Here is a 22,326-nt window from a genome sequence, read left to right as displayed (position 1 = left end):
GGAGGCGGACGCGGGGCTGTATTACTGTGCCTGCTGGGACACACGGCAGGGACGTGCGCCTCTGTCGCTGAACAAAAACCCTCCCACGTCGTCACACCTGTGAAAACACACACACCTCCCCCTTTCTCTCTCCCGGAGGGACCTGCCTACTGTCACAGAGGGCTTTTCTCCTGCACATGCATCCTGAGCAAGGTCTGACCTCAGAGCCCATGGACTCAGTCTGTGGTGCTTCTTTCAGTTCGGTTAGTTTATTGTGTAGCCTCACCTCCCTGGGGCCTGGGCTGGCTTTTGTAAGTGTCCCAAATTGTCCCTGCTTCGCCATCTATGGGAAGCCTACTGGGAAGGAGGCCATAATCCAGTGCTGAGAATGATTTGTTCACTTTCAAGGAGGGGAGGGAGGGAGGGAAGGTGGAGGATTGTCCAAGGAAGGAAGGGAGGGAGGAAGATATGAGGCCTTTTGAGTAACTATGTACCTGGGGTTCAAGTTCCTGCTCAGCCACTCAGTGACACTGTGACTTAGGGAAGTCACTAGATCGTTTTCCTTCTGTTATTCCAGTTTCAAGTGGGCATGGTGTTGACCTCACAGGGTTGCTGAGGTTTCATGTATGAGCATAGAGTTCAACGAGTCACAGTGTCCTTTCCTGTTATAACTCAACCGCCTCACTGAGCCATCTCAGCAAAAAAGAGAAACTCTTTAAAAATAGCATCTTACAGTGTCCTCCAAACAAAAGTAAAGCTTGGCTTTAATTCTAACAAACTAAGAATTGTGAAAAGGAAAAGAGTGGAGGGTAACAATCCGTAGTATCGAAAGCAATAACTACAGAGATTGTTAATATTTACCAAACTTTGTGAACTTTCTGCAAACTACTGATCTATAAAATGTATATACTTCTGCATAAGGTTGTGGGATTATTATCTCATTTGTTACTATACACAATAGTGATAATTTCCTTCCAATTCTCATGACAGCCATACAAAGCTCCCACACTGTCACAAAATATGGTGAAAAATCAAAAACTCAGGAAGTGAGAAAAAGCTCAAGAATAGGCATATTTGAAGCAATATGTGAAGGAAAAATGGGAGGGAATTTCTCCCAAGGAGAAGTTAACATTGAATTATTGTAACAGGTGTTTTGATGGGTCTCCCAGGATCTGAGAGTTCCTTAATACCAGGAAAGTGATAAAATAGCTGCGACAGATCTTACTGAGAAGGACTCATTGGTTCTAGAGGAAACCTTCCTGCCCCATCACTGACTCCCCAGAACAAGGGCCACCACTGCATCCCTGGTCCTGATTCATGCCTGATTCACAGAATGTCCATTCTGACCAGTCACTGGCCATGCCAACCCCATGAATTTTCCTTGTGTCTTTGGCTTGAGTTTGTAGGTTGGCTTTTTTCCTTTCTTGTCTGTTCGTTGGTTTTATGTCCAGAGTCAACCTCTTCAAGTGCCTCTGAGTCCTTTCCTTGCTTTTCAGAGGAGACACTGAAATTAGAATATCTCAGGATCAACTCTCCTCTACCCTGAGACCAGATAAAACAGGGCACCTAAGTTGCAAGCTGTCTGGGGTTCCCCTAGAGAATGCCACTGAGCATTGGTACCAACAAAAAAGAAGGGGAGCCCCTGAAACGAGTCCTTTATGGCTTAACCAAGAATTGAAAGCAAGACAAGCCTAATTACCAATGGGAGACAGATAAGACAGATAATGGAATCTTTTACCTGACTATCAATCTCGCCAAGTCCGATGAAACCAGCTGCTGCTGTGCCTGCTGGGATCTCACAAGGTCACTGAGTCAGAAGGGACCTGTAAGAAAACCTTGTCTATTACTAACCCTCAACTCCTTTCACACTTGAGCACCACAATAGACTCTTCAACGCTCTTAATCATAGGATCACAGGCTGTTGGGACAGGAAGGGCTCTTAGCCCAATGCCCCCACTTCGAATGAGGAAGCTGGGGCCCAGAGATGGTGAGTCCGAAGCTAGTTAACCACAGAGGTAGGGCTACACCTGCATTTCAGGTTCTCAGTCCAGGGCTGTTTCCTGCCACTTGGTGGTCAGTGTTGAACTTCTTTCAGCAAAACTGCATTTCTCTCAAAAGGAAGCTTTAACAACTGTGTCTTGTCTTCATAATGTTATCCTCAGAACATCAATCAGGTCTGATATGTAGACAAAGTATGTGACTGCCACACCATTGAGAAGGGATAATGGTCAGCAGGAGAGGGACCCCCAGCTATGTCTACCTCCCTGTTGTTTTCCCATGGCTATTTACTCCCCTTCCTTTCTGTGGCTTCCTGTCCATTCTGAAAACCCCAATAACTGAAATAGTTTCCCTGGCATATACATCAAACATATGGGCGTGTGGGAGGTGGAGATTGGTTTCTTTACAAATACATTTGTAAATTCCTTGCCAGTTACAGAAGGACCTGGCAAACCAAGGCCTCAATTCCTACTATTCACTCTGATAACCTGGGACCAACCCTAACTGGATGGTCACACACGTGGTTCCAAGTTTGGTAGCCCTGACCCGCTTTCTGCTTTGCTAGAGTGACTCGGGACTTTTTCATGTCCAAAGTCTTACCAGCCACACCTTGAAAATACCAATTATGGTAATAACAACAGAATCTATACCATCACTTTACAGCTAAATATCTGTTTTCTTGGATGTCTAATAAGTAGCCAGAAAAAATCTCTGGTTCCTCTCCCAGTCTCTCACCCTAGTCCCCACAGTTTGTGTTATTTTTCTCCCTAAACTCCCCTAACTAGTAAAGGGCAAACACAGTAGTAAGAATGTTTGTCATTCTTGAATGACATTCTTGAAGAATGCTTCTGTTTCCTTGGCCTTCCACATCCTTTGCTTCCTCTGGTATTAAGAGAAGGAGATGAGGAAACCCAAATATTTTTTAGACAGTTCCCATGGTGTGAGATCTGAGAGGAGGAGACAGGAGACCCTGGGAACTGTGGTTTCATCTGCCAGAAAGTGAACCACAGACTAGATCAAACCCCGTGGGGCTCCACCTGAGTCTAGAATTGGCTGTCAAGACAGAGCCCCCAACCAAAACTCGCAGATCCAACACAGAGAACTCCCACTCCTCTCTCCAACTTAATGCCAGTTTAGAAACTCTTTATTTTCCAGCTTACACATGCAGAGTAATCAGCAAGCCCATGACAGAAATAGCCACTTAATCAAAATTATAATTATAATTCTGAACTGCACGCCCCAAATGTTTCCATGGACACTTCAATCTCCTAGTGTAACTCAAGGACAAGCAAAAAGAAACTAAATTGTGGGATTGAGTTGTATATTTGGATTAAACGAGACTCAGTCCCCACAGATTGTTTTGCTGGGTGCTTGCACTGACTGCTCACTGCTTTTTAGAATTTGCAAATCAACCCTTTCACCTACTTTTAATCTAGTTTGATATTTCCTGTGATTCTTAGAAAGTAGCATCCAATATCTTATACTCGACCATTTGAGATAGAGATCCTCTATATTATACAGATCTGGAAGAGAATTGGAAACTATGTCCCTGCCACATCCATCTTTCCAACACCCAAGAAGCGTGAAGTAGTTGAAAGAACAGGGTTTGGAATCCCGTGAACTTGAACTCAAGTCCAGGCTCACTTTGAACTCCTTGACTCTCAATTTCCTTCTCTGCCTTTTAAGAGTAGTAACTACTGTATAGGTAAAGCTGAACAGAGATAAATGTGTGGATGGTGCCTAATTCATAGCAGACCCCATCTTTATGCATTTTCTTTCCGTTCAGCACTAGAAAACACAGAGTCCCAGCTTGTGGCCTTGGAGCAGACAGAAAGGTGGGAAGGACATTCAGATCTAAGGTTGAGTGTTTATTTCCCAAGAGAGATGTTTCCACATGCAAGTGCCTTTCATGCACGTCTGTTCAGAACAGACAAACGCACACTTCTTATTTTGAAAAAAAGAAATACGTACTTCATTAAACATGTTTTGCCTGTGGGCGTTGTATAAATTAAGAAGTGTCCCTTTTATCATTATATAATTCCCATCTTTTTCTCTCGTTATCTTTTTTGTCTTGAAATCTGTTTTGTCTGATATAGATATAGCTACACCCACTTTGCTTTGGTTGCCATTTGCTTGGAGTATGGTCTTGCATCCCTTTACTCTAAGTCTATGTTTGTCTTTAGAGCTGAGATGTGTTTCCTGGAGGCAGCATATTTTTGAATCTTGCTTTTTAATCCACCCTGCCACTCTGTGATTGTTGATTGTTGCATTTGATCCATTTACATTTAGAGTGATTATTGATATTTGAAGGACCAATACTACCATTTTATCTTTTGTTTTCTGGTTCTATATTTCCATTGTTTCTTATTCCTTGTGTTTCTGTCTGCCATTTCACTTTGGTGGTTTTCTGTGATGTTTCCTCTCAGTTTATGTTTTGTGCCTCTGCTCTGATTTTTTGTTTTGTGCTTACCATGATTTTTGTATAAAAGATCTCATAGATGAGATAATTCTTTTTCTGATAGACTCTGACATCCATTAGCCTATGCAGGTTCCGTCTTTTTCCTCTTCCCTTTTTATGTTTTTGTTGTCACAAATTGTTCTTTTTTGGTTGTAAGTTTGTGACCAAACTGATGTTGTTATAGTTGTTTTTGATGACTTCTTTCTCTTTATCCTTTATGTCATAATTAAATATTTACTGACCTATTCTGATATAGAGCTGCAATTTCCTGATTCCATCTGTCTATTTATCTTCTTGCTCAATGCTTTGTAAATTTGCCTTTTTGTTTCAGGTGGGAGGACTTGTTTCAATATTTCTTGTGAGGAAAGTCTAGTGGCGATGAATTCCCTCCGCTTTTGTTTGTCTGGGTAAGCTTTTATTTCTCTGTCATATCTGAAGTATACTTTTCTTGCACCCAGTATTCTTGGCTGATGGTTTTTGTCTTTCTGTATTTTGATATATCATTCCACTCTTTCCTAGCTTGTAAGGTTTGTGCTGAGAAATCCACTGAAAACCTGATGGGGGTTCCTTTGTAGGTTATTTTCTTCTCTCTGGCTGACCTTAATATTTTTTCTTGGTCATTGACTTTTGATAGTTTTAATATTATATGCCTTGGAAAATGTGTTTTTGCATTGAAGTAATTAGGAGTTCTCTTAACTTCATGTACTTTCATGTCCAGTTCTTTCCCCACGTTTGGAAAATTCTTGGCTCTTATTTCTTGAGTAATCTCTCTGCTCCTTTTTCCTCTCTTCTCCTCTGAGGTGCCTATTATCCTTATGTTATTTTTCCTAATTGAGTCAGATATTTCTCATAGAAATTCTTCATTTTTAAAAAGTCTTAGTTCTCTCTCTTCCTCCACCTGAATCATTTCTATTTCTATCTTTGATCTCAATAATTCTCTCTTCCATATGGTCTGCTCTATTTTTAATGCTTTCCATTTTATTTTTCCTCTCATTAATTGTGTCTTTCATCTCCATCATTTCTTTTTGTTCTTTGTTCGAATTTCAGTGTCTTTGGTGAAGTACTCCTTCTGTTCATTCATTTTATTCCTGAGCTCACATACTGTCTTTCTGAGTTTTCTTGTACTTTGTTGAGTTTCTTCATGACAGCTCTTTTTAATTCTCTGTCAGATTGTAATCTTCCGTGACTTCAAGTTTGGTTTCTGAAGACTTGTCACTCTCTTTCTATTCTGCTGTGTCACTGTAGTTCTTCATGGTGTTTGAAAAATTGATTCTTGGCCAGCGCATTTCTGGTAGCAACTATCTTTCTTATTTGGGTACAACTTTGGTTCTGAACTACTTTTGGCTGTACATGAGTGCTGGCACTTTCCATCCTCCACTGCCTCTGCTAGAGGTGTTGTCAGTGCCCTCATTTTGCCACTTGTGCCTCTGAGGTTGCTGATGCCTTGCTGCTTATGATGTCCCTGTAGTCTCAGGTGTTGCTACCAGAGTCATCAGGCTGTGAGCACACTTCTGCTGCATCCAGGGTCACCTGGGCCTTGTGTTCCTCCACTGGCTCTCCAAGGGCTCTATGGGCTCAAGTGCTGCTGCCCCATGCATCACTTGTGCTGCTGCCCACAGGTTGTCTGTTGGTGCTGGTTGCACTGCTGCCAGGGGTGCTGATTTCTTAGGTGTCACTATCACTGCCAGGGGCCCGGGGACCCAGGGACTTTTATGCAGCCCCCTCTGGTGGTGGAGCCATTGTCAGGGGTGCCACAAATTGGTGCTGGATCATTCTATGTTTCCTGAAGTCTCAGTTCACAGATACCACTTGCTACTCCTGGAGGAGGGACAGGGGTTAAGCTACAAGTGTTGTTGCTAGTCCTGCAACCTCTGGTCACTGTGATGTGCCTTTTGAGACCTCATGTCTGGGCACACTGCTCCTAATGGGGAAATCCACATCCTCACTGCTGGAAAGACTAGGACCACTGACAGGAGAGGAGGAGAGGCCTGGGTTGCTGGCACCATTCTGTGTTCTGAAGCCTCAGGACGTGTGTGCCACCCACCATTCTGTTGTGCTTTCAAACCTCAGGTCAGTGCCCCCGACCCTGCTGTGGAAATTCATGACTTGGATGTTGTCCCCACTGCTGGAAAGACCAGCACCATTGCCAGAGGAGTGGGAGAGGGCTGGGTCACCAGCTTCACTATGGGTCCTGAATCCTTAAGATGTGTTTGCCATTCGGCACTGCTGTAGGGGACAGGGGCCAAACCATGAGTGCCCTGTTTGCCTTTGCAGCCTATGGTCACTGGCATGTGCACCAGTGTGAGGATTCGTGTTTTGGATCACTACTGGTAGGGGAAGGGGAGGGGGAGGGGGCTGCTCTCCTTTTTCCACTGCCTCCTGGAGGTCCAGTCCACTCACGTTCAGATGTATAGATTCATGAATCACTCAGGCATTCTGATGTGCTGTGCAGAGAGTCCGTTTTTGGTCAATGGATGTCTGACTGGTTGTAACTTAGAGGGGAGATGCAAAGGGAACAACTCACTCTGCCATAATTCTGGTGTCACTCTAGTGCCTGAACGTTTGCATCATCTGTTCTAGACACATTCTTCTCATTTGAACCTTACAAAAGTCCAGAGAAATAGATATTTTCATCTCCATTTTAAAGATAAGGAAACCGAGGCTCTGCGAAGTACCCAAGGACACATCACTAGCAAGGGAAGGACTGGAATTAGAACCACATCTTTCTGATTTTAACGTGTCTTTTTCTTCACGTTCAATCTCTTTCATGGTAATTTGATTGATTGCGTGTGGGTCTTTTTAAAACTCTAACAAATCTGTTAACATTTATTGCACTAGCCCTTCCATCCATCTCCACGTTGCTATAATAATCATGGCTCTAAGGATGCCTCTTAGCGGCTTATGGCAATCATCTTAAAACATGTCTCCTTCATTGGCATTGCTTCCCTGACCAACACACCTTTCTGCTTATACAGTGATCTTCTTAAAGCACAGATCTGATCATGTCACCTTTCTCCCTAAAACCTTCAGGAAGTCCTCACAATTTATTGCTTTTTAAAAATATTTATTTGAAAATACTGTAAAAAGTGAAAACTCTCTACATTCCTCCTTCTTAAAAATTAAATATTAACTTCAGTTGCCTCCTACCCACTTCCCATTCCAAGCTCTTCTACGCAATGGACACAATTAGTCTCCTACTTTTGCTTTCTAGTCATATCTCTGGATGCTTTTTAATTTAAATGATAATCTACTTGAAACCTATTTTATGTGATATGAAGTAGGGAGCTCTTTTTGTTTTCCCAACAGATAATTGATAGTCCAAAGCCATTTTTAAAGTAACCTATCATTTCCCTACAACTTAAAAATGCCAAATCATATTTTAATGTTGACCTCTACTTTTAGCATTTTTCTGGAGGATTTCTGTTTTGTTTTGTTTCGTTATTCTTGCATCATTGTCAAATCATGTCAGGAGTTTTGTAATAAATGTTAAGATTTACTACACCAAATGTCTATTCACTATTATTTTTCAAAAAACTATTTTTCAGTTGTCTCCTATTTATTCTTCCTATTAGAATTCAAAATCAACTTATGTAGCCCATCCCCAACCCTTACACCTTAGAACCAAAATCAAAATGCTGTCATAACTCTGACTGAAATTGCAGTTAACTTATATATATATGAATTTAGGAAAGATTAGCATCTATATGATATTGAGCTTTTCCTTCACAAAAATGGCATGTCTTTCCACTTATTTGGGTTTTCTTTTATGCCCTTTAGTAAATCTTATACTGTTTTCTGCACACTGTTCTTGCATTTTAAAAGATTTATAACTGTTTACTTACTCTTTTGCATTTTATTACTTACATCCTTCATGGATCTTGAAATATTGACAGCTCCAAAAGTGCCTGTTAATTCTGCTCGTGGTCTTGGAATAAGGAAAAACAAATGTTAAGGTGTCAGACCAGGATTAAGTAGGCATTGTTCACGTCTCCAAAAGGTGCAAAGGGTATTTGATGGCTCTGAGTAGTAATAACTTGAAATTCTCAAAAAATGCCTTTTCAGATCTAATTTTCATCCAGCCCTCTCATGCTCTCCTATTGTGTTGGGGGCTGTGAGCTGCTGTGATGGGACAGTTGGTCATCGTGACTATCTCATACCTTCATTCTCATGAGCAGAGACGATGTTTGCTCATGGGACTCAGGCTGAGGGAGGGTGGATCTGAAGTGGACACAGGGATGCTCAGGGCCTGTCTTCTCTGGGTCCTGGCAGATGGGCAACTCATCTGAACTCAGAGGAACACTTAGCTGCTTCTGGCAGTTCTTTTCCTCCTGATCCAAGATTACAATTAATAAGAATACAGACTAATCTTAACAATAAGATTACAGAATAGCCTCCAAGAGGCTTTTCTTTCAACGTATCAAAGAACCAGATGTTGTTTTCAATTTTTAGTTCAAGTAAGGAAACATATTTTTCATAGGAGATATACTTCTATAAATTTCTTCTTTTATTCCAGGAAAAATAATGTCATCACAGAACTTATTTTCTCTTTTGGCAGTGCCTGGGAAAGAATCATGTTGCCAAATGTTAAAGTGGGTTTATTAAAAATGAAGAAGCTTGTTCACATTTCTTGAGTATATTTGTGTTGGCGTATTTGCATTTCAGTTACTGAAGAGTTTCTTCCTTTCAGAAACACATTCCCAAATTGCTAACGAAGCAGCCCTGGTGTTTCTGAGAACAAAACGGCCTTCCCTTTGATGTGATCTCTGAGCACTTTCAACACAGTTGAACACCTGGGGAAAAAAATGTCCTAATTCTCTGAATGCTTTTCCTGGTAATTTAGAAAAGTAGTTGGTTGACCAGTTAGGCCTAATCTCTTCTTTTTCTGCTCTTATTCTTTCTGTTTTCTATCTACACTTTTGGATGATTAGTGCCTTGTTGGAAAACAGACGTTTGGGTCAATTTATCTGAGGCAAACTTATAAAATATCAGATGTCATGAAACCTATATGCAAGGACTTCCAAAGGAACCCAGAAGATCACATTGCCAGTACAAGGCTATTCAACTACTAGTCATATCATGAAGCTTAGGAGAAAGCTGAATTTTTGTAGAAGCTGTAACCAGTGTGATAGCTCAGGCTGGATCAAGATGTTTGGAAAAGGGACTAAGCTCGTAGTAACTCCCTCTGGTAAGTAACTTTTTTTCTATTTTTGTCCTACTAATGAACAACTGACTGATGCTTTTTAGAAAAAACAATTTAGGATCTCCCTTATCTGACCACCATATACTTGGCCTCAGCATGTGAACAGCACGTTTGCAGCCACTGGTCTCTGTACATGAAAACAAAACTGCTTCATTAATGGTTTGTTCACTTCCCTGATTGTAAGCAGATTGAAATTATACTTTTAGAATAAACACACAAAATTGTAGACTCAGGCTAGAAATAAAGATATTTTGAGGACCACGTCAGTAAATCACTGGTATAAGTTATTGGTTCAAGATAATTTTCTCGTAGAAGATCTTTTAAATGAGAGACACTTTTATTAATTACTTCTTCTTTATATTTTGAGATAAAACATAATGCTCCTTTCTCCCAATAACTGGAAAAAAACCTATATTATTGGTTTGCATCGTGTCCTTCACAGCGGTGCAAAAATTACTTCTTATAGTAAACGACTATAGAAAATTAATAAATCCCACTGCTTATTGACCTGGCTTCTTAGAGGTAGGCTGAGATCAGTCAAAATTTATGCTACCACAGTTCTTGTTGTATTGCTCAGTGATGGGCCAGTTTAAGGGAATTTGTAAGCTCAATAAGCTCCATTTTGACTCCAAAGTCCATGAAAAGAGTCTGCATGGTTTTACGTCCTCATTTACTCTTTTACTCTGTCAGCAATCATTCACTGAAGATGGTTTCTGTGCTGGATCCTGGAGATAAAAGAGGGCACAAGACACAGATAGAACAAGTCCCAACATTGCCAAAGCTTCTAGTGTAGTGGATAAGTGCTCTAGATTCTGGCTTCATTGGGCCCCATGTTCTTTGGCCTGTGGCTGCCAGAGAGCCAAGAGGTCTTGGACTCATGTGCTCATTTCCTTTTTTAATTTAGGTTATGGTTATTGCTAATAAAATCCATATATTTTGTTTGATTGAAGAATTTGATGAAATGGCCTCTAACTATCCCATTAAAGAAAATAATATTAGCTAATATTTGCTGATGGCCAGACACCATGCTAAATAGTTTCAGTGCTTTAACTCATTCCTCAGCAGTCCTGTATAGAAGATCCTCTTATTTCCATTTCACAGACAAGCAAACTGAGGTTTAGAGAAGTTCAGTTACTTGCCTAAAGGCACATGACTAGTTACTATGTCAAAGTTTGGGATCCAACAGAGACTTGTCTGTTATAAAGTGCTTGGTCTGGACTTTTATGTGATATTAGAAACATTGTCATATTTTTTTTTTTTTAAAGATTTTATTTTTTCCTTTTTCTCCCCAAAGCCCCCCGGTACATAGTTGTGTATTCTTCGTTGTGGGTTCTTCTAGTTGTGGCATGTGGGACACTGACTCAGCGTGGTCTGATGAGCAATGCCATGTCCGCGCCCAGGATTCGAACTAACGAAACACTGGGCCGCCTGCAGCGGAGCGCGCGAACTTAACCACTCGGCCACGGGGCCAGCCCCTGTCATATTTTTATAGTCTGAATATTTACTCTTCTGTAGCCTGACCTTGTAAGTGGACTCTTTAACTAACTTCTTCATTAGTAACTGCTTACAATTTGTATTAATATTCATGTGTGAAAACAATAGTTTTCTTCTAATCATGGCACTTAAGTTACCTCTCTCTTTTCCAAAAAAGATCATGTAAATCATATTGAATATGCATTTATTAAATACTTAAAATAGGATTCTTAGGGTATCTCTGTAGAGTGACAAGTCATTTTGCCACCATTCCACTCAATTTTCTTTCTGTATTAGCATCAAATTCGCCAGAAATATTGAAGCTGGTAAGAGAAGCGTAACAGTTGTACTGTACTGCATTACTAAATTGCGTAACCCACAGCTGCTTTTCCACTATGATGAGACAGCTGCAGAAATACCTAAGTAAATAGGATCCTCTGATGAGCAGCACGGGATTTTAATTCAATGCCCTGGAAACGGGAAGTTATTTTCAAGTGAAAAGGAGCAGTCTTTAAACAAGCAATAACGTAAGAGATCATCGTTGAGAATGTACACTTGGTAACAACTCATCTGATCTGCTATCAGTGGGAATTGAATTCTGAGAAAAAGTTACTTTAGTATCAATCCAGAAACCCCCATTTCAATACACATAAATCACAAAATACCTGTAAAACATATTGAATATACACTTATTAAATACTCAAATATATTATTTCTATTATTGCTCCTCTTTGGAAATTAAAGAAACAACTCTAAATTACACTCTAGGCAAAGAACTGACTTTATACATGAAAATCGTTTGATGAAGGAGATTTAGAAGATTCAGGCAAAATGAGGAGAAAAGATAAAATCATACTCTCCAACATACGTGCGGCGAGATGGGAAAAGACATAACCCAAGCTGCACAAGTGGGGAGGGGTCAGTTCTTCAGTTCTTGACTGCACTCATATCTAATGTGATTTTGCTTGAGTTTCATCTCTGTTAAACGTTAGCTGGGCCAATCTTTATATATTTATATAAATATGGAAAAAATATGGGTACAATTTTAAAATAGGCACAAAGGGAAATTTCTATAAAGGCTTTTCTGATAGTGGCAAAAGGATGGCAGGAGAAAGCGTTTGGTCCTGGCACACAGCTCTTTGTTACAAGTGAGTTTTCTTTAAATTCTGTAGCGTAAGTTGGGGAGGAGAGGCAGGTAATGCAGGTGCTACAGGTTAGAGTGTTGGTGCTGGCTCAGAATTCTTGGATTAGACCCAGTTGTGTCGTGAATCACAGTGGGATCTCTGGAGAGGTTGGTGACTTCATCCAGGTCCTTGGAAGCAGTTCTCTGCCTGACCCAGCACACAGGACATTAACAAGGAATTGACTAGTTAGAGCAACTGTGGGTCTGTAAGGGGTGGAGATCTTAGGTCCATTTGGTATTTCTGTGTTGAAATATTTGTAAAGAAGTGTAGATATTTTATTTATTTGATTCCCAAAATAACCAATGGGAAAAAATGAACAGAAGTGCTAAACGTGCCATTTGTTCAGAGGATGATTAATAGTAAGCATCAAAATAATTAACGACTATATTCAAGAATGTCACAAGATGGGTTTATTTTTTCTAAATTCAGTTCAGTAAATTTGTTCAGTCCTCATTAGCCTTAAAGATGAAATTTTGCCTGAATGAGGGAGAACACCTTGCAAGGGTGTTGCTAGCCTATTGAAATGAAAGTTTTTAGAGAATTGTCACAAAGCAGATCAAGCATTGAAAAAATGAAGGAAATTTTATATTTTGATTTCTCTAGTAGATATGATCATGTGAACAAAAAATTCATAAGTTAAAAAGCAACTTTCTGGTGGTCTTTTTGTCAACTGACTACATACTCAGTATAAATTGTAGCAATCAAATTAAACAGTGGTGACACAGATATAATTCATGACATCCTGAAAAATGTTTTTTAGGAGAGTGTGGTGCAAGGAAAAATATAGACTTTGATCCTGGGTCTGTCACTTTTGGTATAATCATCCTTTAGCAAATAAATTTTGATTCATTCATTATTTCTTTATTAAAATTGTAAATAATATATGCTCATTATGGAAAAAATTGGAAAATACAAAAAAGTAAAGAAAAAATTAAAATTTTATATTGACGTGTATCACTGTTAACAGTTTGACATATTTACATTCGTTCATTCCATCTATGCAACAATCATCCTAATGGGATGTTTTGAGGATTAAATGAAATTAAATATGAAAATTACCTACCACAAAGCTAAGGACAATCTTGGAACAGTTGATGATAAAAACGTTGATTCCTTCTCCAGAATTCGAATTAGTACCTGGCTGAGTTCTTTATGAGATCAGGAGTATAGATAGATGTATTAATTACCATCTAGTCTACAGGTCACTTTAGAACAAACGATCAGTAATTGGAAAAGCTTTCAACTTCTAAGATAATTACTACTTGCTTCTATAAATGGTTACAGTATAATAAGCATTATCTCAAATGTTATTAATCTGAGTATAAGGTGATCTCGCATTTTCCAGCAGAAATATCTGGGAAGAAAAAAAGTGGTTTTTTTTTTTTCCCCATCACTTGAACATATAAACTTATGGTGATAAAGATAAAAGTCAAATATCCACTTATAATATTTAGTTTCTTACTTGGATTATAGCTAGCAAGTTAAAAATTATATCAATACAAATATTTGTTGAGATATATTGCCTTTTTGTCCTTACATTTCACCAAAAATTTTGTTCCTACTCTTCACATGAATCTGAAACATCCTCTTATAGCACCTTTCTGGGCCGTCTCAGGGGTTGAGTGTCTGTTTTTGGATGCCTGTCGGATGATGTCACTGGATATTTTATCTAAAGAGGCAATTATCCATTTACAAAATAAAAATAAAGCATTTTTTTCATTATTCTGTTATCCTATAAATGTGCAACATAAGCATAAACTGTAGAAAGTTTAGTCCCAAGTAATATTTACAAAATACGTGTTAAATTTCTTTATTTTCTTTCACAAGTGAGCTCCAAAACTGGCATTAATTGTGTTCATTTCAGTTTCATCTCACTTGGAGATCCTGGCCAAGTAGTATTTTTTGGTCACAGCAGAGTATTAGAAAAGCATCTTTTAGTATGAGAGGTTCCCAAGGACTGAAAGATAAGGCGACCCCTGTTTTCTGAGGAATAATTTTGGGAAAGAAAGCCTCACCTTATGTTCTGGCACTTTTTTTTTGAATTCTGCATGTTTTGTGTCTACAGCACGGTGCTATTTGCAAACACATTCTCCCATCTGTCATGTCACATTCATTTTAGACTTCTCTAATCTATCAACCCCTGGGGCGGAAAAAGAAACAAACTATTTGTAATGCACAAACTATTTGTCATTTATTTCAGCTGCCTATTTCCAAAATCTACTTGAGAAGACCTAAAATCAAATACACAAATGCAGTCAGACCATGAAAGAAAAATAGAAGTTCAAAACCACTAAGGAAAGCAGAAGAAAAAAAGGCCTGTGAATATCTAGTGAGAAGCACAGGGTCAGTTTTTATACTCAAATGTAAGAGAAAAATTTGGTGGAATTCATGATCTTCATTAACTGGTGCAACGAAGCACACCAAATTTTCAAATAGGGTGTGTCTTTCCCACCATATAATTGGAAAAGTACTTCAATGCATGAATCCTTTAGGAGAACAGTGAAATAAGGAGTGGACGTTGCCTTTAACATCCATTTTATAAAACGGAAGAAATGGTCTTTCAGCAAACCCATTTTATCCCACCACTGCATCAATGCTATGGGCATCATAACATTGAGTGTCATCCACAGATGGTGACCCTCAGCAGATACAGTCAGGCAGGTAACATTTAGTGTCTAATGTGACAATAGGAGGATTCGAGGACAGACCTCCTTCCATCTCTCTAGTCCTTCTGCCTTGAAGGCCCACTGCCAGGAGTTTCAAGCTGAACTTTCTGGATAAGCTAGAAAGATAGCTTGAGTGAGAAATTTCTGGTGAAAATTTGGAATGCAAATAGATTGTGCTGTTGATCACGGAAAAGAGCTATTTGTTTTGGACAACACAGTGAAGCAGTTCCATACGCTGCGTATTATTAGGCTTTAGCCAAAGTTCTCATTGATTTTCTTACACTGGGAATACAGAAGATAAGACAAGACAATGATTGCCTATTAATTGTGCGTGTGAAAGGCACGTTTCCTCTGATGACGGCTTTGAGAAATCCAGGCTTATTAGAGCAAAGTGGAATGCAAACGAAGGGACAAGTCTTCATGCTTACTTGCCACGGATCTAATCCAAAATACTGAATCCCTATTAGCAAGGTTTGGTCACATGAGATTAAAATGTCATGTTGGAGCACCAAATCATCATAAACAAATGATTAATAGTAATGATAATATCTGTTCCATTTTCCCCCACAGATATAAGCCTTCCTGCAGACATTTCTCCCAAGCCCACCAGTTTTCTTCCTTCAATTGCTGAAATAAAGCTCCATAAGGCTGGAACATATCTTTGTCTTCTTGAGAAATTCTTCCCTGATGTTATTAAGATATATTGGAAAGAAAAGGATGGCAGTACAATTGTGGAATCCCAGGAGGGAACAACTGTGAAGACTAACGACACATACATGAAATTCAGCTGGCTGACCGTTACTGAAAATTCAATGGATAAAGAACACAAATGCATCGTCCAACATGAGAATAATAAAAGAGGCATTGACCAAGAGATTCCTTTTCCTTCAATAAAGAAAGGTAAGTGTATGTAAATATAAATATAACCCTCCAGAACACTTTTTTTTCAAAGCAGATACCCCACCTTTTACGTCAATTATTAATGAAAAGCAAACAAATATAAATCTTTCTTAAATGTCATTCCATTTATTGGTAACATAAATGTCCTTTTATTTCCCCACAGAGTAAAAATGATATAGGCTTTGGAACATAAAAAAGAAAAAGAAAAATTTCCTTAACTTTTCTCAGCCTCATTTTAGGGTTTTGTCATCAAAAATATTAAGATCATGATGTCTTTTTAGGGTTGTTGATGGATTAAATGAAACAATATATGTGAAAACACCCTGCAACTCAGCATATAAGACATGCTCACAAAGATTCCCCGTTTGATATTATACTTGATCACGAAGTAAGAACAATTACATGTCTTTCAGGAATGTTCCACTCAGCAAGCAAAAAGTCGCTCTTGCTTTAATCTTGCTATACACAAAGTACAAGCCCAAAACAATGTTATTAGGCAATAAAATGGTGTTCATTTGAGATAACAGCTCAGCAAACAATTGAATAATTTGGCCACTGCAGTTTTTTTATGGTCTTAGGTTTTTCAGATTTGCATTTTATATACCATCATAAGGTAAAATTTCGTAATTAAGGAATGGATAAGGCTTACGCGTACAAACATACTTTCATTTTACATAATGAATGTATTTCGTGCCATTGGTAAATGCAGCTCAACAAATATTTACTGCTGAACTGGCCAGTGCCAGGCCTGGAGGGGATGTGTGGACGCGGACACTGGGATGACTTACTGTCCAAGGAGGATGCACTATTGTAAGAGAATACATTCTTTTCCTAATCACTCAGGGTCACTCGTGATTCAGGCATGATGTCCAAAGGAGTCCCTTTGATGCAGATGCTGCGCATATTTAGACAGTGTGGGCTGAGGGCTGAGTGCCTTGGACCCGGCAGTGGTCCAGTAACTATCTAGACTCAGGACCTGATGTCAACACACCAGACCAAATGCCCCAGAGCACTCATAAGAAGGAGCCAGTTTGTACTTTTCCCTGTGGTTAACAAGCCCTTGTGAAGCCGTGGAGAGCAAGCACAGAACAAAACATGTGAAGACCTTTGCTGTGTAGCAGTCTGAATTCTGAAGTCAGGCTTTACATTCTCAGATCCTTAGTGTCATCAGTGACCAGATTAGGTTCCAACACTTGCCCTGACTTTCTCCTGGGGCTGGGATGAAGAGCAAATGAAATAATGTCAGTGAAAACACAGCATGGATGTCTTTATTTTTGTATTTATTGTATTTTTAAATATCCTTTCTTAAAACTAACTAACATAAGATTTAAAAAACAGCCCTAATTTACTATTTCTACAGCTAAGAAACAGATGGGAAGCAAATACACAGAGCATGAGTTTAATATAACCGCTGGGCTGATGTGTCGCATTAGTACTTCAATCAGCGCATGGGAATAAGAGATTTTCATTTATGTTTTAATGAATAAGTCACCATTAAGGAAAAGAAAGAGACTTTTAAGACACGTTAAAGTCTGTTCTTGAAGATAGTTTAATATCTAAACATGGTTATGCTAACATTTTCATTCTTGGAATTTGTCCCAAATCCTATACCTCAAACTCAGTTTTAGAGCCGCCAAAAAAAAAAGATCCAATTTAGTGCATAAAATTGCGTACCTGAAGCATTTCCATACAGACAAGAAAACATCTAGTGGAAAAAGGATAAACCAAAACAATCATTTCAACTCTGTTTTCTTCCATCCAACAGTCAGTTATCTAAATTTTTTTTTTTTAAAGATTGGCACCTTACCTAACAATGGTTGCCGATATTCTTTCTTTTCCTGCTTTTTCTACCCAAATCCCCCCAGTACCTAGTTTTATATTTTAGTTGTAGGTCCTTCTAGTTGTGGCATGTGGGACCCCTCCTCAGCATGGCCTGATGAGTGGTGCCATGCCTGCACCCAGGATCTGAACCAGCAAAACCCCGGGCCGCCGAAGCGGAGCGCGTGAACTTAACCACTTGGCCATGGGGCCAGCCCCCAAAAAAGATTTTTATTTTTGTATGTTTGCCTTCTTTTGTTTTTACATTGTAGATAAATCCCACCTCAGGTTGTCTATATTCAGGGAAGTATAAATATGGCTTGGCCTATCTTTCTATCTTTGGAAAGAATTGCACTGAAACGCTGAGCTCCTGTAATGAAAAGTTCATTTGTTCAGAATATTTAACATATCTGGAAGAGAAGATGTTTTTACTGTCCATAATGGAGGAATTACGTTGTTTCTCTACAGATTTTCTATTTCTATGGATTATTTTTACATGCTCTATCTCACTGAATCCGCCACAATGATCCTTTGGACGCTGGCTGTGCCGTCCCTGGTATGACTCTCGGCAAGTCACTTATTCTCCCAAGCTTATTGCCTTGTTTGTAACAAGGAGTGCTCCAAACTACAACTCACTTCAGTGTGACTGGAACATTAAACAAGATAATGCGTGTTGCTTCCATTTAACATAGTGCCTGGCACGTTCATAACCACTCAACAGCTGTGAGCTTTTATTCATATCTTGTCACGTCCACAAACACCACAACTCCAGAAAAATCATGTGCATGAGTTGGCCATATTAGGATATGCATGCTCTGGAAAGCCATGCCTCATTCCTTTACCCTCATGGGAAACGTGTCTAAACCAAACTCTTTCAAATGTGAGATTTTGTAGGGGATTCTAAGATTTTATGACTTGATTTTGGTAGCAACTCTTCATGTCAGCAGCGTGTGCTGAAGACTGTGGAGTAGCCACATTTTCTGTGCATTTTCCCACTTGACAGGTGTTTCTCCATCACCTCCTTTGCAGCAGGCAGTGTGCTAGGAGCTGTGAGTACAGACAGAAAATGAGATAGTCTTGGATATTTCCCTCCAGTTGTGATAAAGAAGAAAACAACGTGTTCTTCATGAGGGTCAACATCTTCACGAGCAGAAACACAATGCATGAATTAGATCTACTGAATTATACAGAGTCAGATGAACTACGCCTGGAATTGCAGGGCCCATATTTTTAATGACTCTTTCCTCTCTGCTGGCAGATTCTGTCTATCTATCTGTCTGTCTGTCTGACTGCCTATGTATCAGCACACGCACAGATACACACTGTCAAATTACGGATATGAACTGTTGACTAATATTTGCTCTCATTTCTTCTAGTGGTCGCTGCTTTTGATTCTACTAAAACTTGTGTGACAGACGGAATCTGTAAGTTTTTGTATATGTTTGCCTTTATGACATGCTATAGCATTTTTTTCCTCTGGAAAAATTTAACTTTTGAATTTCCCTAGTCTCAGGTAGTAAAACTAAAATGACTCATGTGACAGAATAGACTGGGTGATATTTTAATTCAATGCCTCATTTCCTGGGAGCATCTTAATCCAGTAAATGCTGGTTTGGGATGAGATGACCGTAAACTAGAGGGTGCAGTGGTACGCTCTGAATTCCTCCAACAACGGACTTCATTCATTTGTTCAACTTTTGTTGCTAATGATTGAGGAATGTGTGATATCAAGGTGCTTCTAGATTTTTAAAAAATCCTTGGTCCTTGCTAGAAGCTAATAACATGAACTGACACGTACTGAGAGCTTCCTATATGGAAGGCATTGTGCTGGGTTTTGCATGCAGTTTCTTGTTTAATTTGAATAATACTTCTAGGAGCTGGTACAGTAGTTTGTTTACCATTTTACAGATTAGGGCAAAGAGCTACAGTTAATTAAGTCTTTGCACCATGCCACACAACTAGATCTGGGGTTTCAACCTGGCCATCTGAATCAAGAGTTCATACACTGACTCAGCCCTCTCTTCTTCACCTACAATATGGTCTAGAGCTAGAAACCCCAAAGCCAAGGCTCTGAGACACGATGGACATGTGGTGGGGGGTGGGTAATTACAGGGACTACACCATATCCCAGACTAGACTTGAATCCCAGTTCTTTCAATGATTAGTTGCATCAATATAGGAAAATTACTTACATTTTCTGAGCCACAGATTCCTCATCTGCCAACCAAGAATAATTACACCTAACTCAGTTATTGAAGAGATAATGTTGCCTATGTGCAATGACTAGCATAGGATATCTCATTTGGCTGTCACAGAATCACTGCTAATTTCTGGCTCTTTCTCCCTACATATGTACACAGAAAGTGACTAGAAGCATTGGCTCCAGCCTTGCTGATCTTTCCTTCATTTCCAATATCTAGGGGGCTCTGGACCTCAGCTAACACATTAGCTGATCAAAGGCAAGGAGTTGTGAGGACATCACCTCTGGGATCCCTTTCCACAGCAAGTGCTAATGATTCTGAAATTTTGACTCTATGAAAATAAGACATTTAAAAGGGGAATTTCCACAGGAAGAGACTTAGCAGTGTGGTTCACTGAATACTCAGTCTGGCTCATCATCATTGTCGTTAATTACTTCTTACCATTATACATTTCTTGCAAAACTTCAAAGGATATTAAGTGCAATTTCATCCTCATAGCCACAATGAGGGACAGTTAGGAAGGACAAGTGAGTGAGCCATGACCTCCTAAAGTTTCAGAGAATTTGGATTAACCACTCTCGTCCATTTTACATAACGCCTTCTTTACTCACACCTCCTACCAAACCCTCTGTGAACACCACCGAATTTCCGTAGATTGTACCCTTTGTAGGAATCTCACTGCATGCACAACATGTAGTGGCTCAAATGATTCTAAATCAGAATTCCACTTTATATTTATGCTTAGGATTTTGGTGTCTGGGGCATTTATTGCACTTGGAGATGCAGTATTACAGAGTACCTAAGAATGTGTTCTTTGAGGTTGCGTTGCTAAGATTAAAATCTGACTTCTAATAATAACTAAATGCATGATATCAGACAAACCACTTCTCTCTCTGGCTTCAGTTTATTTGTAAAATGGGAGTGACAATAATGATGTCATAGGCTATTGTAAAATGTAACAAGATTAAAGCTTTGCATGCAAAGCTCTCTGAACAAAAGTTTGGCATTTGGTTAGTGGTTAATGAATATTAGTTATTATTATCACTTAGAGACACAGTGGGGATGAAGAGATGCTAAAAGCTATGATCACAAATACTCTATTCCATTGGACACATTCACTAAAAATGCAATCTTACCTTTTATATTTTGGAATAGTCTAAGTGAATTTAGCAGAGGTTGTTGTTTGACATGACCTGTAAACTGCATTCTGAGTTGTCTTGTTGTCTGTGGTGGGGGTAGATGCTTACTTTTGGGTTTTGGTAGTGTGAGGTGTCGCTGGAATGTAGGTTGTCAGAAATAGATAACTGTGACCACACTCCCATTAACAGGTCCCATCCTTTATAAAGAACAGTTGAAACTAATCAAATGACTCCTCTCAGCCCCCCTGCAGCTGCAGCTCACAAGCACCTCTGCCTATTACACCTACCTCCTCCTCCTCCTCAAGAGCGTGATCTACCTTGCCATCATCACCTTCTGTCTGTTTAGGAGAACGGCAGTCTGTGGCGATGGAAAGAGTTCTAACAGACGGTGGCGCAAAAAAGTCAACTTTTCTTCATCGTTTATTGTCCGTAAACGCATCTCCTGAGGATCTAGCTGGGCCTTCTCTCTGGGTTTGGGTTATTTCAGCTTACATGTGTCCTTTCTATTATGTTGTTATCGTGTGGTGGTTTTTCAAACAACTAGGGAAACAGAAACTCTTACTCTGTAACAGCAATGAATTCTGCCATTACTCAGGGGAGGGACATGGGGTCGTCCTTTAGCACCACTCTCTCCATGATCTCCACCAGTTCCTTGAGCAACCTGCATAACAATGTCTTCCGAGTACAGACAGCATGCAGCTCTTGTCCTGTCCCTTAGGGCCATTTAACCAGATAATCAGCTAGGAGCCTTCCATTTTGCTCATTCTGACCCAAAATCTTTGCTACTTAAGTTCTGGACTCTGTTTTTCATAATAGGCACAATAAAAAAAATCAAAAGTCTGCATTTGTCTCTGTGTACTTTAATTTGATGAAATCTAACGGAAAGTCCAAGGTAAGAAACAGTGTGACGGCTGAGCCATCAAATCCAGCGTTGGCTGTAATGATGGTCAATACCACAGTTCTAATTCTTTCCCTGCGATAATGGTCATGATGCTTTCTTTGGGGCACTGGCTCCAAGAGGAACCACAGTCACATGAAGGCACCCAGGTTACTTCTCTTTCAAAGGTCACCAGATTCAGACTCATTTGGTTTGGGACATTCTGATGGTGTCAGTATAACATCTAGCATAACTTGCACTGTGTGTGCTCAGCTCTACACTAGTGTTTCACAAGCACCGTGTTTCCTGGTCCTCACACTAACCCCGTGAAACCTGCACTCACACCAAGAGGCATCGCAGTGGAAGGGTTGCGCCCCTCGACTCCGAAACTTGAGTGCCTGGGTTTGAATCCCGGGTCTAGCATTAGCATCTG

The 22,326-nt window shown here is 39.6% G+C and overlaps 1 gene segment (V, D, J or C); it reads left to right on the top strand.

Annotated features, from left to right (window-relative positions):
- The window catches only part of LOC103541522 (T-cell receptor gamma chain C region C10.5-like), a 63,927-nt gene extending 42,067 nt beyond the window's left edge, over nucleotides 1-21,860 (top strand). The window contains 4 exon segments of the C gene segment in view: nucleotides 9,565-9,620; nucleotides 15,529-15,858; nucleotides 19,053-19,100; nucleotides 21,257-21,860. Of these exon segments, the coding sequence occupies nucleotides 9,565-9,620; nucleotides 15,529-15,858; nucleotides 19,053-19,100; nucleotides 21,257-21,462 (640 nt within the window).
- Nucleotides 21,861-22,326: the final 466 nt, after the last annotated feature.

This window comes from Equus przewalskii, chromosome 4 (assembly GCF_037783145.1).
Source record: "Equus przewalskii isolate Varuska chromosome 4, EquPr2, whole genome shotgun sequence".
NCBI classification, from domain to species: Eukaryota; Metazoa; Chordata; class Mammalia; order Perissodactyla; family Equidae; genus Equus; species Equus przewalskii.
This window is presented reverse-complemented; position numbering and strand designations above follow the sequence as displayed.